General features: G+C 42.7%; 1 protein-coding gene across 1 annotated transcript in view; it reads left to right on the top strand.

Moving 5' to 3' along the window:
• The window catches only part of LOC121277165 (solute carrier family 22 member 5-like), a 107,787-nt gene extending 88,742 nt beyond the window's left edge, over positions 1-19,045 (top strand). Inside the window, exons 7-11 of the mRNA XM_041186267.1 lie at positions 342-556; positions 3,144-3,326; positions 14,042-14,177; positions 14,953-15,112; positions 18,832-19,045. Of these exons, the coding sequence (XP_041042201.1) occupies positions 342-556; positions 3,144-3,326; positions 14,042-14,177; positions 14,953-15,112; positions 18,832-18,837 (700 nt within the window). The 3' untranslated portion in view covers positions 18,838-19,045. The remainder of the gene's footprint in view (positions 1-341; positions 557-3,143; positions 3,327-14,041; positions 14,178-14,952; positions 15,113-18,831) is intronic.
• The last annotated feature ends 944 nt before the right edge of the window (positions 19,046-19,989 follow it).

The following is a 19,989-nucleotide window of genomic DNA, read 5'->3' as shown; positions in this document are numbered from 1 at the left end:
CTTTTACCCAAAGTCTATATTATACACATTGTGTGCTCCTGTGGCAAAGCTTTCAACCATCATGCATTTTCAAATTCTCTTCCTCACTTCTCCATCTTCCTATTTCTGTACCAAAATTCTTTCAAAATTAGCCTCTTTGACTGTACCTTTTGTCACCTCTTTTCCCAGTCCTGCTGAAGTGTCCAGTCTCCTTCATGGTGACTGTGAGATTTCCACAATACTAGAGGCGTAATATGGGTGTGGGTTGTCACCTGAATTTCTAACATTAGCCTGCTGACTGTATCTAGACAATCTTTTACAAAGGGTTGAAAAGTTTAAATTTCTATTCTGTTTCATTGCAGGATGATTACTTCCATTGGGTACTTTGTTTTAACCCTGGGCACTCCCAATATGCACGGTGACCCTTACCTCAACTGCTTAATTTCTGCAATCAGTGAAATTGTGGCATATGCAATGGCATGGTGGATGCTGAACCATGCACCTCGACGAATTTCAACCGCTTCCATGCTGATTCTTGGTGGCGTTATTCTGCTCTTCATTCAATTTATTCCTCCATGTAAGAGATTTAGAAAACTCTTCTACTTCACATTTTTGAAATGACGATGGTTATCTGCTTCACTTTTTCCTGGTGACATTTTTATTCGCTTTTTAAGTAAGTTGTTTCAAGTAAAAAATGAAATTATGGCTGAAATAGGAGCTCTCTTAATGGCAAGGTGACAAGTGCACCACTCAATATGACACTGAAGCATCAGTCCAGAAAAATCCCAGGTTCAGTCCCCGGGATGTGTTGATTGTGTTCATGACCATCACAAGGAGTAAAGAGCTCACCCTTCCAAAATTCCCCATTTAGGGGAGGTGGTGGCGTAGTGGTATTGTCACTGGACTAGTAATCCAGAGACCCAGCATAATGCTCTGGGGACCCAGGTTCAAATCCCACCACAGCAGATGAATTCAATAAAAATCTGGAGTTAAAAGTCTAATAATGGCCATGTTGATTGTTGTAAAAACCCATCTGGTTCACTAATGTCCTTTAGGGAAGGAAATTTGCCATCCTTGCCTGATCTGGCCTACATGTGACTCCAGACCCACAGCAATGTGGTTGACTCTTAACTGCCCCTGAACAAGGGCAGTTAGGGTTGGGCAATAAATGCTGGCCTAGCCAATGATTCCCACATCCCATCTATGAATAAAAAGAATTACAGCATTTACTTATCTTTTTGCATAATTCCAGAGCTTTTACATCCACTTAACCTACCTAAAAAACCATCCCAATTATTGGATATTTTATGCTAGAAGTTCAGTTCCATTCTTGCCTTTCATTAAGTTTATACCTATGGCTCTTCTGTCTCATAGAATCACAGCTAACTTTAACTTAAAAATCATACCCAAGATTTAGTTTCTTTCTATTCTACTTAGTATCTTATACCTATATAAGGATTCTTTATCATTCATATATTTCTATGGCTAAAGATAACAGAGAATTTCATTTTCCTTGTACCAGGGGAGCACTCAGTCCCCAGCCACAGCAAACATGAAACAAGATGAATGGTGAAGGGAGCTATTACACCAAGTCCTTCTCCCTACGAGGTTGACCTGGGAATTTCTGTGTTCGCTACTCTGATAAAACTGGGTCAGTGTCTAGAGTAGGTGCAGGCCCAGGTTACGTACTAGGGGCGAGGAACATCAGCATTCCTGGCCTCCCACTTCAGTTCCTTCTACTTGGGTATACCGGGTGCTCAGGCACTGGGATACCTGAAAGAAGCAGGCATTGGAGTTTATGCTGGGACTATGTGTGGATCCTTAAGGGCCTGAAGTCTCCTGGGGATGCCTGGAGAATGATGCACCCTCCTCGGCTGTGGCAGGACATCACGATGCCGATACATTTATTTTTTATATTATGTAAGATATATCAGAGGCAAATTTTAACCTTGACTGCCCAGAGGGAACCAGGTCCGTGGGCAGTTAAAATTGGCAGGAGGATTTACCTGATCAACTTTCCCTTTCTGCAGTGATTGATTTTAACATACTCTTCTAAGCAGATCGGAAGGACACTCGCTGGAAACCTGCAGGGTCCCCTTTAAATATGTAGCCCAGGCTTTAGGGCCTGCCTGCTTATTTAACCATAGGCCTAAGCAGGGGAGCCTTTGTGACTTTCCTGCCAGATCAATCTAACAGTAAGAAGAACCATACCCAGAAGAGGCCCAAATGAGAGGCAAACATTATCATTGTTTTACTTTCCTTAAGGGGCCAGGAGAAGCAGAACATCTCCAGGCCACACAATTAGAATGTTTAGGCTTCCCCTCACCTAAGCTCCATCCTCAAGGGATCATAAAACCCTCCCAAAACTCCTTCCCCGTGAATTACCTGAGCAATGGGGACTGTTCCTCTGGTCCCCAGAGCTGGCCTCCTTCCCCAAATAAAAATAAAATACTGTGGATGCTGGAAAACTGAAACAAAACAGAAAATGCCCGAAAAACTCAGCAGGTCTGGCAGTGTCTGGGGAAGAGAGAAACAGAGTTAATGTTTTGAGCCCACATGACTCTTCTTCAGAGCAACTCCTGCCCCAGATGCTGTGCTACCACCTGCTGCCACTGCAGTTGAGGGCACTGAGTTAAACCTGTCCAATGGCAAGGTGCCAGTGTCAGCATGGTCATCTTCTTAATTCCCATCTCGAGTTCCTATTAGAGTTTTAGGCTCATGTCTCTAGGAGTAAAGGACAAGTGAATGTTTTTTTTCCCCCTGTTTGCGTGGTTATTACTTACACAGTTTCTAACATCTGATTTGCTTTTTGATTTTGCCTACCTTAACGTGCCTGCCGAAGGCAGAGGCAGAGCTTTAGTTCTGTGCAGCCATGGCCACTTGGCGTTGTGTGTATGAGCACAGCAGATAAGTAAAGGAGGAAGGGACATCATTTTTCCTCCTCGGTATATATGTAGGGATGGCTGTAACACACAAACTGGCATTAAATTGCAGTTGTATTCCAAGAAAAAAGCACCCTTCAACAGGAGGGATCGTGGAATTATGCAATAAGTAAACATTCTGCTTGGAAATTAAAAAAGGAAATACATGGAAGTAGGTGCACTTGCACCATTTTGAAAGACCTTTCTGCACATCTTAAATGCTACTTAATTTGGTTTTCACAGCTCTCCATATTCTGACAACAGTGTTGGTGATGATTGGAAAAGCAGGCATTACAATATCCTTTGCCATAATCTATGTTTTCTCTGCTGAGCTATATCCGACAGTGGTGAGGAACATGGGGATTGGAATATGTTCCATGGCATCCAGAGTTGGCAGCATAATCTCCCCATACTTTGTTTATCTTGGTAAGTGAGGAGTTGAAAGATTATCTACTGTGTTTTCCTTTTAATAAAGCTTTCACAAAGTTTTAAGGCTTGATAGCTCAACAGAAAGACACTAATGATAGAATTTGGATTACTTAGCTGGAAATTTCCTTGGAACTGCTCCTGCTTCATCACAATAATTTTCCCAGAACGTGGCAGAAGTAATGGCGGCTGAACGGGTACAGCTGTGAGGAAATTCTCAGCTACTACGTTCACTTTGATCACTATAATTTAACATAAACCAATGCATATATAAAAACTATAGGTGATGGCTCAGTGGTATTGTTGGACTAGTAATCTGGAGACCCAGGGTAATGCTCTGGGGACTCAGGCTTGAATCCTGCCCTGGCAGTTGGTGGAATTTGAATTCAATAAAAAATCTGGAATTAAAAATCTAATGATGACTGTGAAACCATTATTGATTGTTGTAAAAACCCATCTGGCTCACTAGTGTCCTTTCAGGAAGGAAATCTGCTATCCTTATCTGGTCTGGTCTACAAGTGACTCCAGACCCACTGAACTAGGGCAACTAGGGATGGATCATAAATGCTGGCCTGGCCTAGCCTAGCCAGTGACACCCACATCCCATGAACAAATAAAAAGAAAAGAACCTGGCATGCCTTTTATCATCATATATCTTGCGTTACAATTGCTACGCCATGTTGTGAGTCACTCTTCAACATTTTGTGCAAAACCACTTTGCTTTTGCCTCCCATTTTGTATTAAAACAATGGCAAGTCACAATTTAAGAAATAAGATGCACAAAGATGAATTTGTGGGGTAAAATGCTAGATAAGGAAGAACTTTTTTACACAGAGGGTAGTGGGTGTCTGGAATTCGCTGTCCAAGTTGGTGGTCGAGGCAGAAACCCTAAACTCTTTTAAAAAGTACCTGGATCTGCACCTTAAGTGCTGTAAGCTGCAGGGCTATGGGCCGGGTGCAGGAAGGTGGGATTAGAAAGGGCACCTGGGTGTCCTCGGGCTGGCATGGACAAGATAGGCTGAATGGCCTTCTTCTGTGCTGTAACTTTTCTATGGTTCTATAAACAAAAGTGAGGAATTAGAAAAACAATACTTACGCATGATCTATTCAGGAAATTCTATCAAGAAAAGAAAGGTCAAATCGCTCCAAATAATTCTTAAAAATCCTTTTGCCCATCATTTAGAATTCTCCAAAGAGTTGAGCACTTGCTACTGGGAAATGCCTATGGCAATGCCTGTGCCTTACTGACTAGCCTGCACCTTTAGCTCACGCAGGTTGCCACTCCCAATATATTGAGCTGAACAGTAGCTAGATAAATGAGACTGTTCCCAATGTACAAATTTTTTGATATTAAAATTTATGATTGCATTTATAAAACACATTAACTGGGATTTAACACAGAGGTGGTGTCCCTGCTCATTGGCTGGAAATCCAAGGGAGAGCCGGCCTCTGATGGCCCTGGAAGCCGTGACTATATTTTATGGTCATCAGACAATTAGTTGCCTAAGGTCGTGGCTTTGGGCCCCCAGAGGAAGGAAACCCTGCGTCCTAGCTGCCAGTCAATCAGAGGGCCGGCAGCCCTTCACTTGCTGCTAGGCCATTGGGAGTGCTGGCCACTGCTGGGACTGCAGTAGGCCCCAGACCAGGAGCAGCGCTGGAGGCCTGGAGGAAAGGTAAGTACGGCAGGCTCACCGGGGATAGTCAGACAGATCCCGGCAATGAGGGAGTGAGAGCACGATCGAGTGGTTGGGTGGGAGGGGTTTCTTCAAGCGGGGCTGTTCTTTTGCATTAGCAGGGCCCTTTATGGGGCACAGGGTGCCTGAACAGAAGGGAACACCACTCCCCACCTCGAGCCTGAACCCTGGTGATCTCGCTACGTGGCATGGGCCTACTCTCCCACTGGTGGTAAAATATCAGTGGCGGGAAGAAGAGGCCCTTTAGTGGCCTTTAATTCACTACTTAAGGGCCTCAATTGACCCAAACAATGCATCATCTGCTATTGCACCCAATTATACACCCACACCCACCTGCTTCCCAGCCCATCCTGAGACGGGATGGGGTTATAGGATCTTAAGTGTGGAAAAGTTCACAGACACTGCACACATAGAAATATATAGGAACAAAAACAAAAATTTCTGGAAAAACTCAGCAGGTTTGAGAGCATCTGTGGAGAGAAAGAGTGAGTTAACATTTCGAGTCCGTATGACTCTTCTTCAGAACGAAAGAGAAGTAGAAATGAGGTGAAATATATACTGTTTAAGGGGAGAGGAGCAGCTGAAGCTGGATAGAAGGCCAGTGATAGGTGGAGGCAAAAGAGAGATTGCAAAAGATGTCATAAACAAAAGGTCGAAGGGGTGTTGATGGTGGTGATACTGGCTAAAGGAGGTGCTAATGGTGACATTAAGAGTAGGAAGCAGAATGAGCAAGTGACAGATGGCCCTAGTGGGGTGAGGTGGGGGGAGGGGACGGTGTGGGAAAAAAGATTGAAATGGGCTAAAAGGTGGGGATAAAACAATGAATAGAAATAAATTTTAAAAAATAATGGAAATAGGCGGGAAAAAAATATATAAAATTTAAAAAATAAATATTGAATAAAGGGGATCAAAAAGGGGTGAAGGTGGTGGAGAGAGTTCATGATCTGAAGTTGTTTAACTCAAAGTTGTCTGGAGGCTTTTAAGATGTCTAATCGAAAGATGAGGTGCTGTTCCTCCAGTTTGCATTGAGGCTGCCACAGGGGCTGCTGGTTTCTTGGCACTGTGGGACTTCATCCCAGTTATCATGAAAACTTAAAGGCCCCCCAGCACTCAGATCACACACACTCATGCCTCCCCATGCCCCCAAGCCACTCTCCATGGCCCCTCATGCCACCTATGCCAAGTTATGCTCCTCAAGCAACCACCATGGCCCCTGATGCCCTTCCATGCAAAGCTATGGCACTTCCATGCCCATTCAGCCACTACACTTTCTATAGAACAAATAATCCCTATATTGACGATAGGATTTGTGAAACAAGCTTTAAAAAACATTCAATTTCTTTTTAAAAATTCCTTTTTTACTACAGACCAATAAAAGTGTTAATCAACCAGACCCTTTAAAGTATCAATTGGGTAAGGAATTCACCAAGGCTCCTTAGACAGCACCTTCTAAACCCATGACCACTGCCACCTAGAAGGACCAGGGCAGCAAATAAATGGGAACACCACTGCCTGGAAGTTCCCCTTCAAGTCACTCACCATCCTGACTTGGAAATATATCACCGTTCCTTCATTGTCACTGGGTCAAAATCCTGGAACTCCTTTCCTAGCAGCACTGTGGTGTACCTACACCACGTGGACTGCAGCAGTTCAAGAAGGCAGCTCACCACCACCTTGTCAAGGGCAACTGGCGATGGGCAATAAATGCTGGCTCAGCCAGGGAAGCTCACATCCGTGAATGAAAAAAAGTAGCCGGAACTACAGGCACTTGAAATCTCTTTATCTTGTGTAAATAAACATTGTGCAATTGACAGCATAGAAAAGAGATCTAGAGCTGTCAGCCAAGCGATGTTTTCCCTGGCGCTCAGATGTTTTAGAACTCTAATGTTTGTTGGGGCTTTTAGCTAAGAATGCATAATCTGGCTCAGCTAAGAGCCCAGAAATCCATTTATCTGTCTTTGTTCTATGGCCATTAATATTATTTCCCGGCAAATATCAATTGATCTCAATCTTGGAAATTTCAATTGATCTAGCCTCAACAGCCATTTAAAGGAGCAAATTCTGGATTTTCAGCTTTGTTTGCATGAAAATGTGCTTCCTGGTTTAAATCCTAAATGGCCTGGCTCTTTTAAGGTTATACCCCCTTGACCTGGATTTCCCACTAGAGGAAATAGTTTCTCACTATCTAAGAATCATAGAATCATGGAAACCTGCAGCACAGAAGGAAACCATTCAGTTTATTGTGCCAGTGCTGGCTCTTTTGAAGGAACTGTCATGCTTAGTTCCACATCCCTGCTTTTTGTCCATAGCCCATGTAAAATCTTTCATAATTTTAAACACCCCGATTAGATCATCTTACAAGTTTCTAAACTCAGGGATGAGTCAACTTGATACAGCCTGCTCTCTTTTACACAGCCAGCCCTTTAAGCCCTGATATCTTATATACTCCCTTCAATGCTAATATAATCTTTCTTGAGGTGTGGTGCCTAAAAGCGAATGCAGACACGGTCTGACAAAGCTTCTGTAATAATGAAAGCCTTACTTCCTTGCTTTTGTGTTCCATTCCTTTGAGACAAAGGCCAACATTCCCTTAAGCATTTTGAAGACACTTTGTAGCCACGGCACTAACCTTTAGTGACGTGTGAGTGTGGACAGCTTTGCTACTTCACACCATCCCTCAACAATAAGAAAATCTTTGGATTTGTCTTTCATATATCCAAAGTGGAAAACCTCGCATATCCCCTCATTGAAAACCATCTGCCATATTTTTACCCATGTCCATTTGCAACTTCTTGCACCTATCTTGACATCCTACTGGACCTCCTAACTTAGTGTCGTCAACAAACTTGGATATACAACTCTCCGTTCCATCATCTAAATTGTTACTATACGTGGTGAAAGATTGAGACCCTAGTTCAATTCCCTGATACTTGGCACATCCCATTGTTCAGAGATGTTCCCTTTATCCTTTTATCCCTAATCCCTGTCTCCTACCTTACAACCAACAGAAAAATTGATTTTTTTATTTGTTCATGGGATGTGAGTGTCATTGGCAAGGCCAGCCTTTGTTGCTCATCCTTAATTGCCTTTGAAAAGGGGGTAGTGAGCCACCTTCTTGAACTGCTGAAGTCTGTGTGGTTTTGATATGCCCATAGTGTCAACACCGAGGAGTTCTAGGATTTTGGCCTAGTGATAGTGAAGGAATGGCAATATGTTTCCAAGTCAGGATGGTGTGTGGCTTAGAGGGGAACTTGTAGGTGGTTTCTATTAAATCTAAGTGTTTAAAGTCTTTGTTGCCTGTCAATTGCTGCAGGAAGCAGTCAGGAACATGTCAATTTCCACCTTTACCTGAGCACTTTCTTCAGTGCGCTGGAGCTCCCTATGGGACAGGCTTTGTTAAATGCTCATTAGGCGCTGCTTTAACTCAGGTTATGGCTAAATGGACTGGATTTTCATGGAGTTGGGGAAAATGCATGGAGGGTTCAAAATGATGGGCATGCTCTGGATCCAGGAGCCCCACCATGATTCTTGACATTTCCGATATCAAAAAGTGCGCAAAATGGGCACGTCTGGCATTTATGAATCAGCCAGGCCATGTAAGAGACAGGAGAGAATGGTGGGGTGGGGGGGGGTCATGATTTTCTCTGTGAAAAGGTACAAAAATCGCATTGTGTGTTCCACAACTTGGTATTGGAGACGTAATCAGTTCTGAAGGCTTGAGGTAAAGAATTCTAAGCCTTACATAGAGTTGTGTGAGATATCAGACTTAAAGCTCAGTTTGTCTCTGAGATAGAGGCTGTTGTATGACCTCAGGGAAGTGAAGGGTGGGCTGGTTGGAAGAGCAAGAGCACATCCGCGTAGGCGCCTCTTTACCGTCCCAATATTTCAGTCTGCCAGTCTCGCTGGGTGTGCTGGCTGTTGTCCACAAATGAAGGAAGGTTGAAGACATGGATGCAGGGCCCTCTCACATGCATCAGGTAGGGGAAAAGCAGAGGCAGCAGCATGTAGCGAGAGCCCTTGTGCCCAGGCATGAGGTGGCAGAGCCCCCAGTCAGAACAGCAAGAAGGAGGAGGATGAGATATTTCCCTCAGCGAAGGGTATACCAGAACAGTTATAACTTCCTCAAAATGACTGACAGGCAGTGTAGGTGAAAGCTTAGAATGTCTCAGGAAATGGTCAGAGAAATCGGCAGCATGCTGGAGGCAGACCTCATACCTTGAACAACAAGTGCCTAAACCCTGTCTATTGTTGTGAACGGTACTGTGGTCCTCAACTTTTATACAGCTGGATCCTTCCAGGGCTCTGCTGCAGAACTCTGCAGCATCTCACAGTCAGCCACCATAGATGCATAACATCAACGACCAATGCCCTCTTTGCCAGGGTAGGGGAGCACATTAATTTTCCAACAGATGTGGAATCTCAGAGCCAAAGAGAAAAAGGGTTTATGTCAATAGCTGGCCTTCCACAAGTGCAAGGTGTGATAGATTGTACACATATCAACACCAAAACACCTTCATAGGACATGTACAGATTGAATAGAAAGTATTTTCATTCCATCAACATGCAGTTTCTGTGCAACCAGAGTAATGTTTTCCTCCATGTCTTTGTATGATTCTTTGGAAGCTGCCATGACTCTTTCATCCTGACGGAGTCAAACCTGTTTTACCTTTTCAAGCCTATACATAGGTCCATGGCTAGCTATTGGACAACAAAAGTTATCCATTGTGGTGGTGTCTGCTTACTTCATTACTCCAAGGAAGACAGTGCTAGAATGTCGTTATACTAGCAGTCACCTTCAAACCAGGGCAGCCATTGAGCAGGTCATTGGCCTTTCAAATATGTGTTTCAATAGCTTGGCTGCTTGGGAGGAGCAATGCAATATTCTCCTGTGAAAGCGTCAAGGATAGTGGGCTTGCTGCATGCTGCACAATATGGCACAGCGAAGGGGTGTACATATGCAAGATCCAGAGCCCAGTGAAGTAGGTCGCTCATTGGAGGAAAGGATGGAGGAGCCATCTGCCTCAGATGAAGATGTAACCGAGGAGGATGAGCATGAGGATGAGGGGCACAATGGAGGAAATGACGAGAGGCATGCCTGGGTAGCTAGAGTCAGCTCAGCACATGACACCAAAGGAAACAGGGAGGACCTAATACAAAGGCACTTCTCCTAAGCACATCGTAGATAAAGATGCACCCTTGGAAGCAAATGGCTGTCCAGCCATCACCTTTGATACGATTGCTGTCTCACATCCTCCAGGAGATGCCCATTCCGTCACAAGAGAGAAACTATAAAAATGTCCTTGAGACTCTCTGGCATCACAATGGCTAAAATCTCACCATCACAAGTCAGCATTCAGTGGTCTTGAGAGACTGATCTTGCGATGCCCTGTGACAGAGGGCCCTGTAATTGTTTTTTGGAGGTTCTCAAATTGACGGTGAAGAAGTCACTAAGTCACTAACCAAAGCCTGGCCCCTACGTCAAGAGTGCTCCTATGCTGTGTCAGTTGAGACTCAGGACATGCAGATATGATGGATGCACCAAGAGATACACTTCAACTCAAGACTGGGCAGCATGAAGTAACTTTATTTTCACACAAGTGCCAGGCAATGGACATCTCCAATATGAGAGAATCTTACTGTCTGCCCTTGACATGCAATGGCTTTACAATCACTGAATCCCCTGCTATCATTGACTAGAAACTGAACTGCACTAGCCACATAAATACTTGGCTCCAAGAGCAGGTCAGAAGCTGGGAGTTCTGAACCGAGTAACTCACCTCATGATTCCCCAAAGCCTGTCTACCCAGCAGTATTCATCAACCAAAAGGGATTCTACTAGATCTGTGTTGAGGATACTATATATTAGGGGTTCTAGAATAGTCCAGAGGTCAGTACTAATGACCTGATGATCAATTCAAATTCCACATGGCAGCTACGGAACTTAATTTCAGTTAATTAAATACAGTCTGGAATAAAAAGCTCATGTCAGTGATGATGACCATGAAACTACAGGATTATCATAAAAATCTACCTGGTTCACTGCTGTTTGGGATGGAAATCTGCTGTCCTTACCCATACTGGCCTATAAGTGACTCCAGACTCTGACAGAGCTCTGAAATAGCCTAGCAAGCAATATGGTTGATTCAAGAAGGTGGCCCACTCTCATATTTTCAAGAAGTGGGCCAAGAAAGCTGTCTTCCCATCAAAATCCACATCTTGTGGATGAATTAAAAAAAATGTTCAGCTGGTATGCAACCTCTGAAAGATCATTATGCTTGTCTGTGCAAGATTCCCAGGGAGCTGCCATGATGCCTTCATCCAGAGACAGGCAAGTTTCCCACAGATATGCACACCTCAAAGCAGACTCCATAGATGGCTTCTTGGAGACCAGAGTTACCTTCTGAAGATGAGGCTGGTGACACCTGTGAGCAGCCCAAGCACTGATGCCCAGGAAATGCACGACAGAAGCCACATGAGCTCCAGAGTTGCTAATGAACAAGTATTCAGGATTATGAAAATATGATTCAAGTGCCTGGAAAGATCTGTACACACCTACAGTGGTTTCCAGAATGGTAGTAGGATGTTGCACAATACTGAAGCTTAGGAGGTGATGAACACTCTCCATCTTTGTATGTTTTTCTCACTTGTTGGTTCCCCCACTGCCTCCCATAGAGCCAGTCTTGCAGCTATGTCCTCTAGGACTCAGCCAGCAGTGATACTACTGAGCCACACTTGATAATGGACATTGAAGACCCCAACCAGAGTACATTTTGTACCCTTGCCACCCTCAGTGCTTTCTCCAATGAGTATTCAACATGGAGGAATGCTGATTCATCAGCTGAGGGAGGGCAGTGCATGGTAATCAGTAGGTTTTATAGCCCATGGTGCTATGAAACTTCAAGGGGTCCAGAGTCAATGTTGAGGACTCCCAGTGCAACTCCCTCCTGACTGCATACCACTGTGCCACTACCTTTGCTGTATCTGTCTTGCCAGTGGGATAGGGCATACGCACAGATGCTGGTGCCTGGGACATTGTCTGTAAGGTATGATTCCATGAGAATGACTATGTCAGGCTGCTGCTTGACTAGCCTGTGAGACAGATGTCACCAATTTTGGTACTAACCCCCATACGTTAGTAAGGAGGACTTACAGGGTTGATAGGGCTGAGTATGCCATTGTCATTTTCAGTACAATGCTGGGTGGTTTCATTCACTTTAGACTTAGTAGTGGACTGAATGGCTTACTAGGCCATTTCAGAATCAACCACATTGCTGTGGGTCTTGAGTCACATGTAGGCCAGACCAGGTAAGGATGACAGATTTCCTTTCCCTCAGGGCATTGGTGATCCTGATGGGTTTTTACAACAATAGCTTCACAGTTAGACTTTTAGTTTCAGATTTTGACTGAATTCAAATTTTACTGTGGTGGGATTTGAACCCAGCTCCCACAGAACATTACCCTGGGTCTCTGGATTACTAGTCCAGGGACAATGCCACTACACCACTGCCACTGCCTCCCCCTCCCTGTCTTAGACTCCCAAGAGAGAGTTTGGAACACCATGCTCAGGTGCAACATGCCCAATCTGTCACCTGTATAGATGTAGTACTAACTGACAAGTGCAAAGTAGTACAAGAGTATGACTACAGTTTGTCCAGTAACCAAAAACCACTCCTAGGGTCTACAGATAAGAAGGACCATCTCAGAACAGATATGTGCGAAAATAAGCTGTGAAGAGTACACAGAGAGGCTGTAAAGGCAGCAAAACTAGTTAAGCATGAAGGTGGCAGATCAAGTATAATGTGGGAAGTGTGAAATTATCCACTTTGGTAGGAGGAATGGAAAAGCAGAATATTGTTTAAAATCTGAGAGAAGAATAAACATTCGTATGCAGAGAAATTTGAGTGTCCCGCATGGATCATGGAAATGTAACATTTAGGTACAGCAAACAACTAGGAAGACATCTGAAATGTTACCCTTTATAGCAAGTGGATTGGAGTTAACAGTAATGAAGACTTCTGCAATTATATAGGACTTTAGTGTGACCACACCTGGAGAACTTTGCACGGTTTTGGTCTCCTTACCTTAGTGGGATGGAACAAAGATTCACTACATTGATTCTTAATGAGAGGACTGTCTTCGGAGGACATATAAAGCAGATTGGGCCTACATTCTCTGCAGTGTAGGAAAATGTGAGATACTATCTCTGTAACTTCTAAAATACTTAGAGACTTGATAGGGCAGGTGCTGAGAGGTTGTTGCCCCTGGCTTGAGAATGTGGAACTAAGGGCCTTAGTCTCAAGATAAGAGGTTGGCCATTTAGGACTGAGATGAGGAGACATTTTTTCACTGGGTTATGAATCTTTGAAATTCTCTAACCAAGGGCTGTGGATGATCAGTTGATTCAAGACTGAGGACAAAAGATTTTTGGACACCAAAGGAATCAATAGTTGTGGGTATAGGGAAGGAAATTGGAGTTGAGTGGAGGAGCAGGCTCGCGGCTCCTTCTGCTCCTATTTCTTGTGTTCTCATGAGAATAACTGCGGAACCACAGGAGATGAGGAGTGGGAGGAGAATGTGGGGAAGAAAGTGAGGCAGCTTCATAACTGGTCTCAATGATAGAGTAGAGCATCACAAGATCACAAAATTGCTAAACAGAATACCATTTCAGTTCATCTTAGTTCATCTATCCAGATAAAGCCTCACATCGCTCCATTCCAGCATTCAGTTGTCTAGGGCTTTTGCCTCTATTGCAATTCCTGGATTGCTAATCTACCTGTTGATCACATTTTGTGTGATTCACCCAAATTTCCAATGTGTGGTGCCAGAAGGCAAGGCTCTCTATGGCCGCTCTAAGTTGGCTAATGTTGCTGAGGCAAGTTGCAACCAGGTCTGCATGGCAAGTCCTTTGAGAACAAAATTAATATTAAACCCCGTTTCAAATCTAATTTGGTACACTGAGGATGAGAATGCTTTTTTGGCAGCTTCCGGTTATTTGTCAAGCTGTCTCCTTCTATCTTTTAGGAAGATATAACAGGATGTTGCCTTTCATGCTAATGGGCAGTTTCATTTTACTGGCTGGAAGTTTCTGTTTACTCCTACCTGAAACACGTGACCAACCCCTTCCCGAAAATGTGCGGCAGGTCCGGCCAATCAGATGGTAAGCCATTTGTGAGAAAAGGCTATATGTTTGAATGTGATCTGCATGTTTGGATATCAGTCATGAATATAAGCAGTAGGCAGGAGGAACACTGCATCACTGCAGTCAAACTGATTATTCATTGAACAGAGAATAAATGACAACTTTTTAAACAAATCTCTTCATGGTTACATGTAATTAGATATTAATTGATGCCATAAACATGCACTGGCTGCTTGACAAATACAGCATAGCCTCAGCACAGTCTAGTAGTAAGTATAGCATGTGAAGGCAATGCACTTGTCATCATGTGAGGAGATGGTGGTGTTGTGGTAATACCACTGGTCCTGAAGCCTAAGCCAACCCTGGAGGTATGGGTTCATAATCCCACCACAGCTGCTGGTGGAATTAAAATTCATTGAATAAAGCTGGAGATATAAGGCTCCTCTAGATCGCTAGTGTCTTTTAGGTAAAGAAATCTGCTGTCCTTCCCTGGCCTACATATGAGTCCAGACTGGACCAGAATGTGGTTGACTCCTCAATGCCCTCTGAAATGGCCTAGCAAGCCCCTCTGTTCAAGCACAATTAGGGATGGCCAACAAATACTGGCCAGTGACATCTATATCCAATGAAATAATAAATCATATAGAAAACAACCCAAGTTCCATTGCTTAATGGAGAGTGATAACAGGAAATATGTACTGCTTTAAAAATGAGTGTTTGTCTGTGAGCGAAGGAATAAATTAATGTATTTTAGTTGCAATATTTCTTCTGATAAGCTACTTTCTTCCTTAAGTCTCCTCTGCCCTATTGCTCCACATCATTCTGAACCTAATACCTCTAAGACATGCACTCATCAGGAGGTGCAAGTTCAGAACAGCAGTATTTTCTTCATGCCTTGCTCCACAAGTGGACCAAGCTACGGGGTTACATTACCTGCTACCCATCATGTGCAAGTAAGTAGACATTCTTCTCAGTCCTATTTTTGTGTGCAAGATGAAGAATTGTATTGCAGCAAAACAGAATACTTTTCATAGGCATTCATTGTTAGCGTGAAGGCAGTTATAGCAGGCCTAGGCACAGAGTGGAATTTATGTCCCAATAATGTATGCTCATTCTAGTCCAATATTAGAAGAACATTTCCAACTGAACCTATTGCCTTTGATCTGTTTGAGTGAATTGTGAATTTGTGGGCAATTTTGTACTGTGCCATGGAAACTGGCTTGAGACTCCCCGAAGCCATTTCAGGTAGGCCACGCAAAGGAAATTTTCATTCCTCTGGTTTCAAACCCAAAGCACCAGTTACGAAAAGCACATTGTGCTTGTCCTCGTCAACTTGATCACACTAATTCTTCTCCATTGCAATTAATTTTTCTGCTCACATGTTCACAGTTCTCTTTCAATACTGCTGCTGTGGTGACCACAAGCAGATGCTTGCAAGCATAGCAAGGTGCATTCCCCAAATGAATTTTGATTCAGCATATAATCATAAAATTATGGCACAGAAAGAGACCATTCAGTCCATCACATCAGTGCTGGTGCAAACTCTTTAACTTATGAGATTGGAATAGATAGCATTTCCCTCCCATTTTTCAATATGCTTTTATATTCTTCTTCAAATGCTTTATGTTAAATTATGTTATTAACATCTTCCTCCATAATCCATTGCTACAAAGTTCATGTTCCAATAGCCCTTTTTGTAAATACATCTCTTTCAACTTCCTTCTTCATTCTTTGAGTGATAAACCTTGTTCTGCGATTTCCTAGAGTCACGGGGCCAGATTTTCAAAGGGCTGCTGGATTGGGACCTGATGTGCGCGGGAATTAAAAATCGCCTTTGGAATAGTTTTGAATTTTCAAAGGGCCGGCGGGGGGAATGTAATAGGTATCGCAGTTGCTGCCAATTAACAACCGCTTAAGTTCCTTAAGGAGCTTGTTAAAGGGCCCGTCAGTTTCGGCTTGCAATTTTTAATGTTTTTTCCGGCAGACCCAAATAGACTCGTACATGTTCATGCACAGCTGCAGGACCTGAGTAATTTTCTTTGTAGCGTTATTTTAGATCAGATCTGAGGGGTCAAATGGCACTGACATGATCGTTGTTCTTAGCTTTGCCCTCCATGTCCACTCTCTGTCACGTTTAACCTCCTGGCCTTCTGAGGGGCTGCCTAATTTAACCAGCAAGGCAACACAGCCCCCTACGCGGCTGTTGCCTGCCTTTGCCTCTGGTGCCAGGCAGGCAGCCTCTGCCTCCTGGAGGCTCTCAGCACCACTAATTGGGCACTGAACTCACCTCCTGGCCAGTTAGGATATTTGTATTCAAAGTTTGTGTCATGAGAGCAATGCATCTGAGGCATGGGGTCGAGATGTCGAATTCATCCAGTGCCAGCTTCCCAATCCCATTTTGAAAATCCAGCCCATAGCGTCATTAAGGCAAAAAAGGAGTTGATTCAACCCATCAAGTCCATGCTGGCTCTCTGTACAGTAATCCAACTCAGTCCCATTCGTTTCACTCTTTCTGGTGGCCCTGCAAGTTTATTTCCCACAAGCGCCCATCAGATTTCTTTCTAAAATCATTGATTGTCCCCACTTCCACTACCCTCATAGATACAGATCATTGCCAGTCACAGCATAAAAAAAGGTTCTTCCTTCCATCCATGCTGTATCCCTTTTACAAAAACTTAAATCTGTGTCTGCTAGTTCTTGTATCATCAGCTAATCTCTGGTTCTTTTTGTTCCGACATTCTGTTAACACTGTTACAATTTAAGGTTACACTTCCATGCAGTGGAGGTAATTTAGAATTTGTGCGAGATTATGAAACTGCTGATAGTGAATTGGCACAAGTCAAGATCTACCTCAAAGTGTCTCCGAACACGTAACTTTCTTATTGCACCATTTTCATTTCCCGTGTGGAGATTATTGCAAGCATCCACTCTATAAGAAAGGACATTCACAACCTCAGGATGTCCCAGAGTACTTCACAATCAACAAAATACTTTTGAATTGTAGTCACTGTTGTAAAAGAGTAATAACCTATAACAAATTTGGACATAAAATTTCCCCAAAAATTCCTCAATTAGAAAAATGATGTCAATGATAAATGATGATACAAATCATCTGTTCCAGTAGTACTGGTTGAGGGATAAATGTTGACCAGAGCACTGGAGAATGAGCCCTGTTCATCTTCGAAAAAGGCCACGCGATTTTTTACTTCAATCCGAGTTGAGCAGACAGGGTGGAAAGATGACACATCCGACAGGACTGCACTGGAGTATCTGCATAGATTATGTGCTCAAGTCTCTAGAGTGGGGCTTGAAACCACAACCTTCTGGCTCAAAGACAATAGGGAAAGGAAAGGATTCTTTGTTAGTGGTCAATCTACTGACGCCTATTACCCACCTCTACAAGAAGTTAAAATCAGTTCTGTGAATGTTGCCATTGAGCCATGGTTGACTCTAAATAAATATTGCAGGCTCATAGCAGATTTTTTTCCCAAAGAAAAGGCCAAAGGTGTACTGTTGTCAACATGAAGGATATTATTCTCCAAGCTGTCTGGTGGAAGGATGTTATCTTCTTAGATTTTTCACCCAGCATGGTTTCCTTTACCAAGCTATTCATTGTGACAATATAACATGTTTCAGTGGCAGAATATCTTTTTCCATTCATCAAAAATTTAGATATCGAAAGACTGCAAAGCAAAAGGGAAAGGCATGGAGCCCCCCTCATGTTGGTTCTGATACCCCTTATTGACTTGAATCCCCATTTGGAAGGTAGAATAGGCATTGCCGTCAAATGCAAATGAGGCAGTGATGTCACCACAACTGCTGCCACACTTCTGGAGGTCACCATTTGGCAGAAATTCAAATCGAGTGGTATGGAAGTTTAGTGACCTCACTGCTCATGCCCAGTCTTTCAGATCAGAGGATTTGGGGGGACTAGACACTATGCATGTAGAGGGTCCAAAGGATGTGTATATTCCTTATAAAGAACCAGAAGCAGAGCCTTCAGGAGGTGGAGCTCTTCTTACTGCTTTTTCTTAACAGTCGCTATGAAGGCCACAGTTCCAGTGGCATCACATCTGCTGCAGGATATTATTGGGCACATGACCTAAACCCAGAAATATGGCAGCTTCAGGTAGAAAGACGCACATAATAAAACTGCAGCATTAAACATGTTTAACTACTATAACAAGTTATATGGTAAACTCATAAACTCTTCTACCAAATGTCTTATTCCCATAATCAGAACACCCTTTGTATTTTTAAAATTTTAAAAATTTATTTTGTTTTATTTTTTAGTTTTTATTTTTTTAAACATTTTTTATGATCTTATTGAATGGCAGAGAAGGATCAGAGGGCTGAATGGCCTGCTCCTGCTCCTAAATCCTATCTTCCTTTGTTCCTTTGGAATACAACGGTGCCCTTGAAAAATCAATCTCTAATATAATGGTATTTTCCATGAAAAGTGCATGGCAAGCTTCGTAACATAAACATAAAAGCATGTTGATGGCTACATGATGGTATCTGGCGAGTACTATCTATGGTAGGGCTATCCTTTTTAGATTATGCTGTTGATGAATAACTTGGTAATGCACATCAATTATTTCTAGTACTAGGTGACTTATTTTGTCTGATGTCTCACTGTTTGAAACTAACTACGTTTCTGTACTTCATGCAGAGTTAAAAGAAAAGAATACCAATCTGCTAGCGTGCGGTTGCAGAAACCATTCTGAGGATGTTATCTTTCTTGAAGAGCCTATTTTAAACTAAGAAATGTAGTTCAAAGAAAAAACTTATAAACTATATAGAAAAGAAAGACTTGCATTTATTTAATGCTTTTCATGACCGTGAATGTCTGAAAACATTTTGCATCCAATGAAATATTTTGAAGTGTTGTAACACTGTTGTGATGTAGGAAACATAGCAGCCAATTTGAACACAGTAAACTCCCACAAACAGCAATACGATAATGACTAGATAATCTGTTCTTTTGTGATGTTGAGTGAGGGATAAAGATTGGCAAGACTTCAGGGATAACTCCCCTGCATTTCTTCAAAATAATTCTTCTTTAACATCCACTTGAACAGGCTGATGGGGGCCTTGGTTTGAATTTTATCTAAAAGATGGCACCTCCTACTGCGCTGCACTGGAGTGCCGGCCTTGTATTTGTACTCAAGCACTGGAGTGGGACTTGAACCTGGAACCTCGTGATTCAGTGCCAAGCAAGCTGCCAATTAAGCCAGGGCTGACGCATAAACTATACACAAAGATGCTCACTTTTGTCCACCAGAAATATGATTATAAAATGGGGTGGAAAATACCAATGCAATGCAATAACTCAAGTGGTGAAAGCAATAACCAGAAGAGCAATAAAATCTGGTTTGCAGAAAGAATCACTGAAGCACAACATTAGAAAGGAGGCATGTGCAACAGCTACCAGGGAACAAAAGCACTTGGCAGGGTACTCAAAAACAGTTCATTGTATTAAATGAACAGCCATGTAAAAAGCAATTTCAGCAAGTAAGTTTGATGGAAATGTTGAAGAACTAAAAACACTAACAATGGCAGAAAGGAAATTCCACAAGTCTTCGCTGATGAAAGCTGCAAAGGTTGGTCATTTTGTTTTAGGAATGTTATAGTAATATCTGTTCCATAGCGATGAATAAATGTATCATGTTTTGTATATTAAACAACATTCTAAAATACACATCACTTTCTCAAATGCAGTGAATCCAGTGTAGATAAAATTATTGCACTCAGTACAAGCTAATATTTACTGTATAGTAACATGCAATTATAATGGTGTAGATGTAAAGATTCTGAAAATAAAAAGATA

Source organism: Carcharodon carcharias, chromosome 4, assembly GCF_017639515.1.
Source record: "Carcharodon carcharias isolate sCarCar2 chromosome 4, sCarCar2.pri, whole genome shotgun sequence".
Taxonomy (NCBI): Eukaryota; Metazoa; Chordata; class Chondrichthyes; order Lamniformes; family Lamnidae; genus Carcharodon; species Carcharodon carcharias.
Note: the sequence above shows the minus strand (reverse complement) of the source record. Positions and strands in the feature narration are given on the sequence as shown.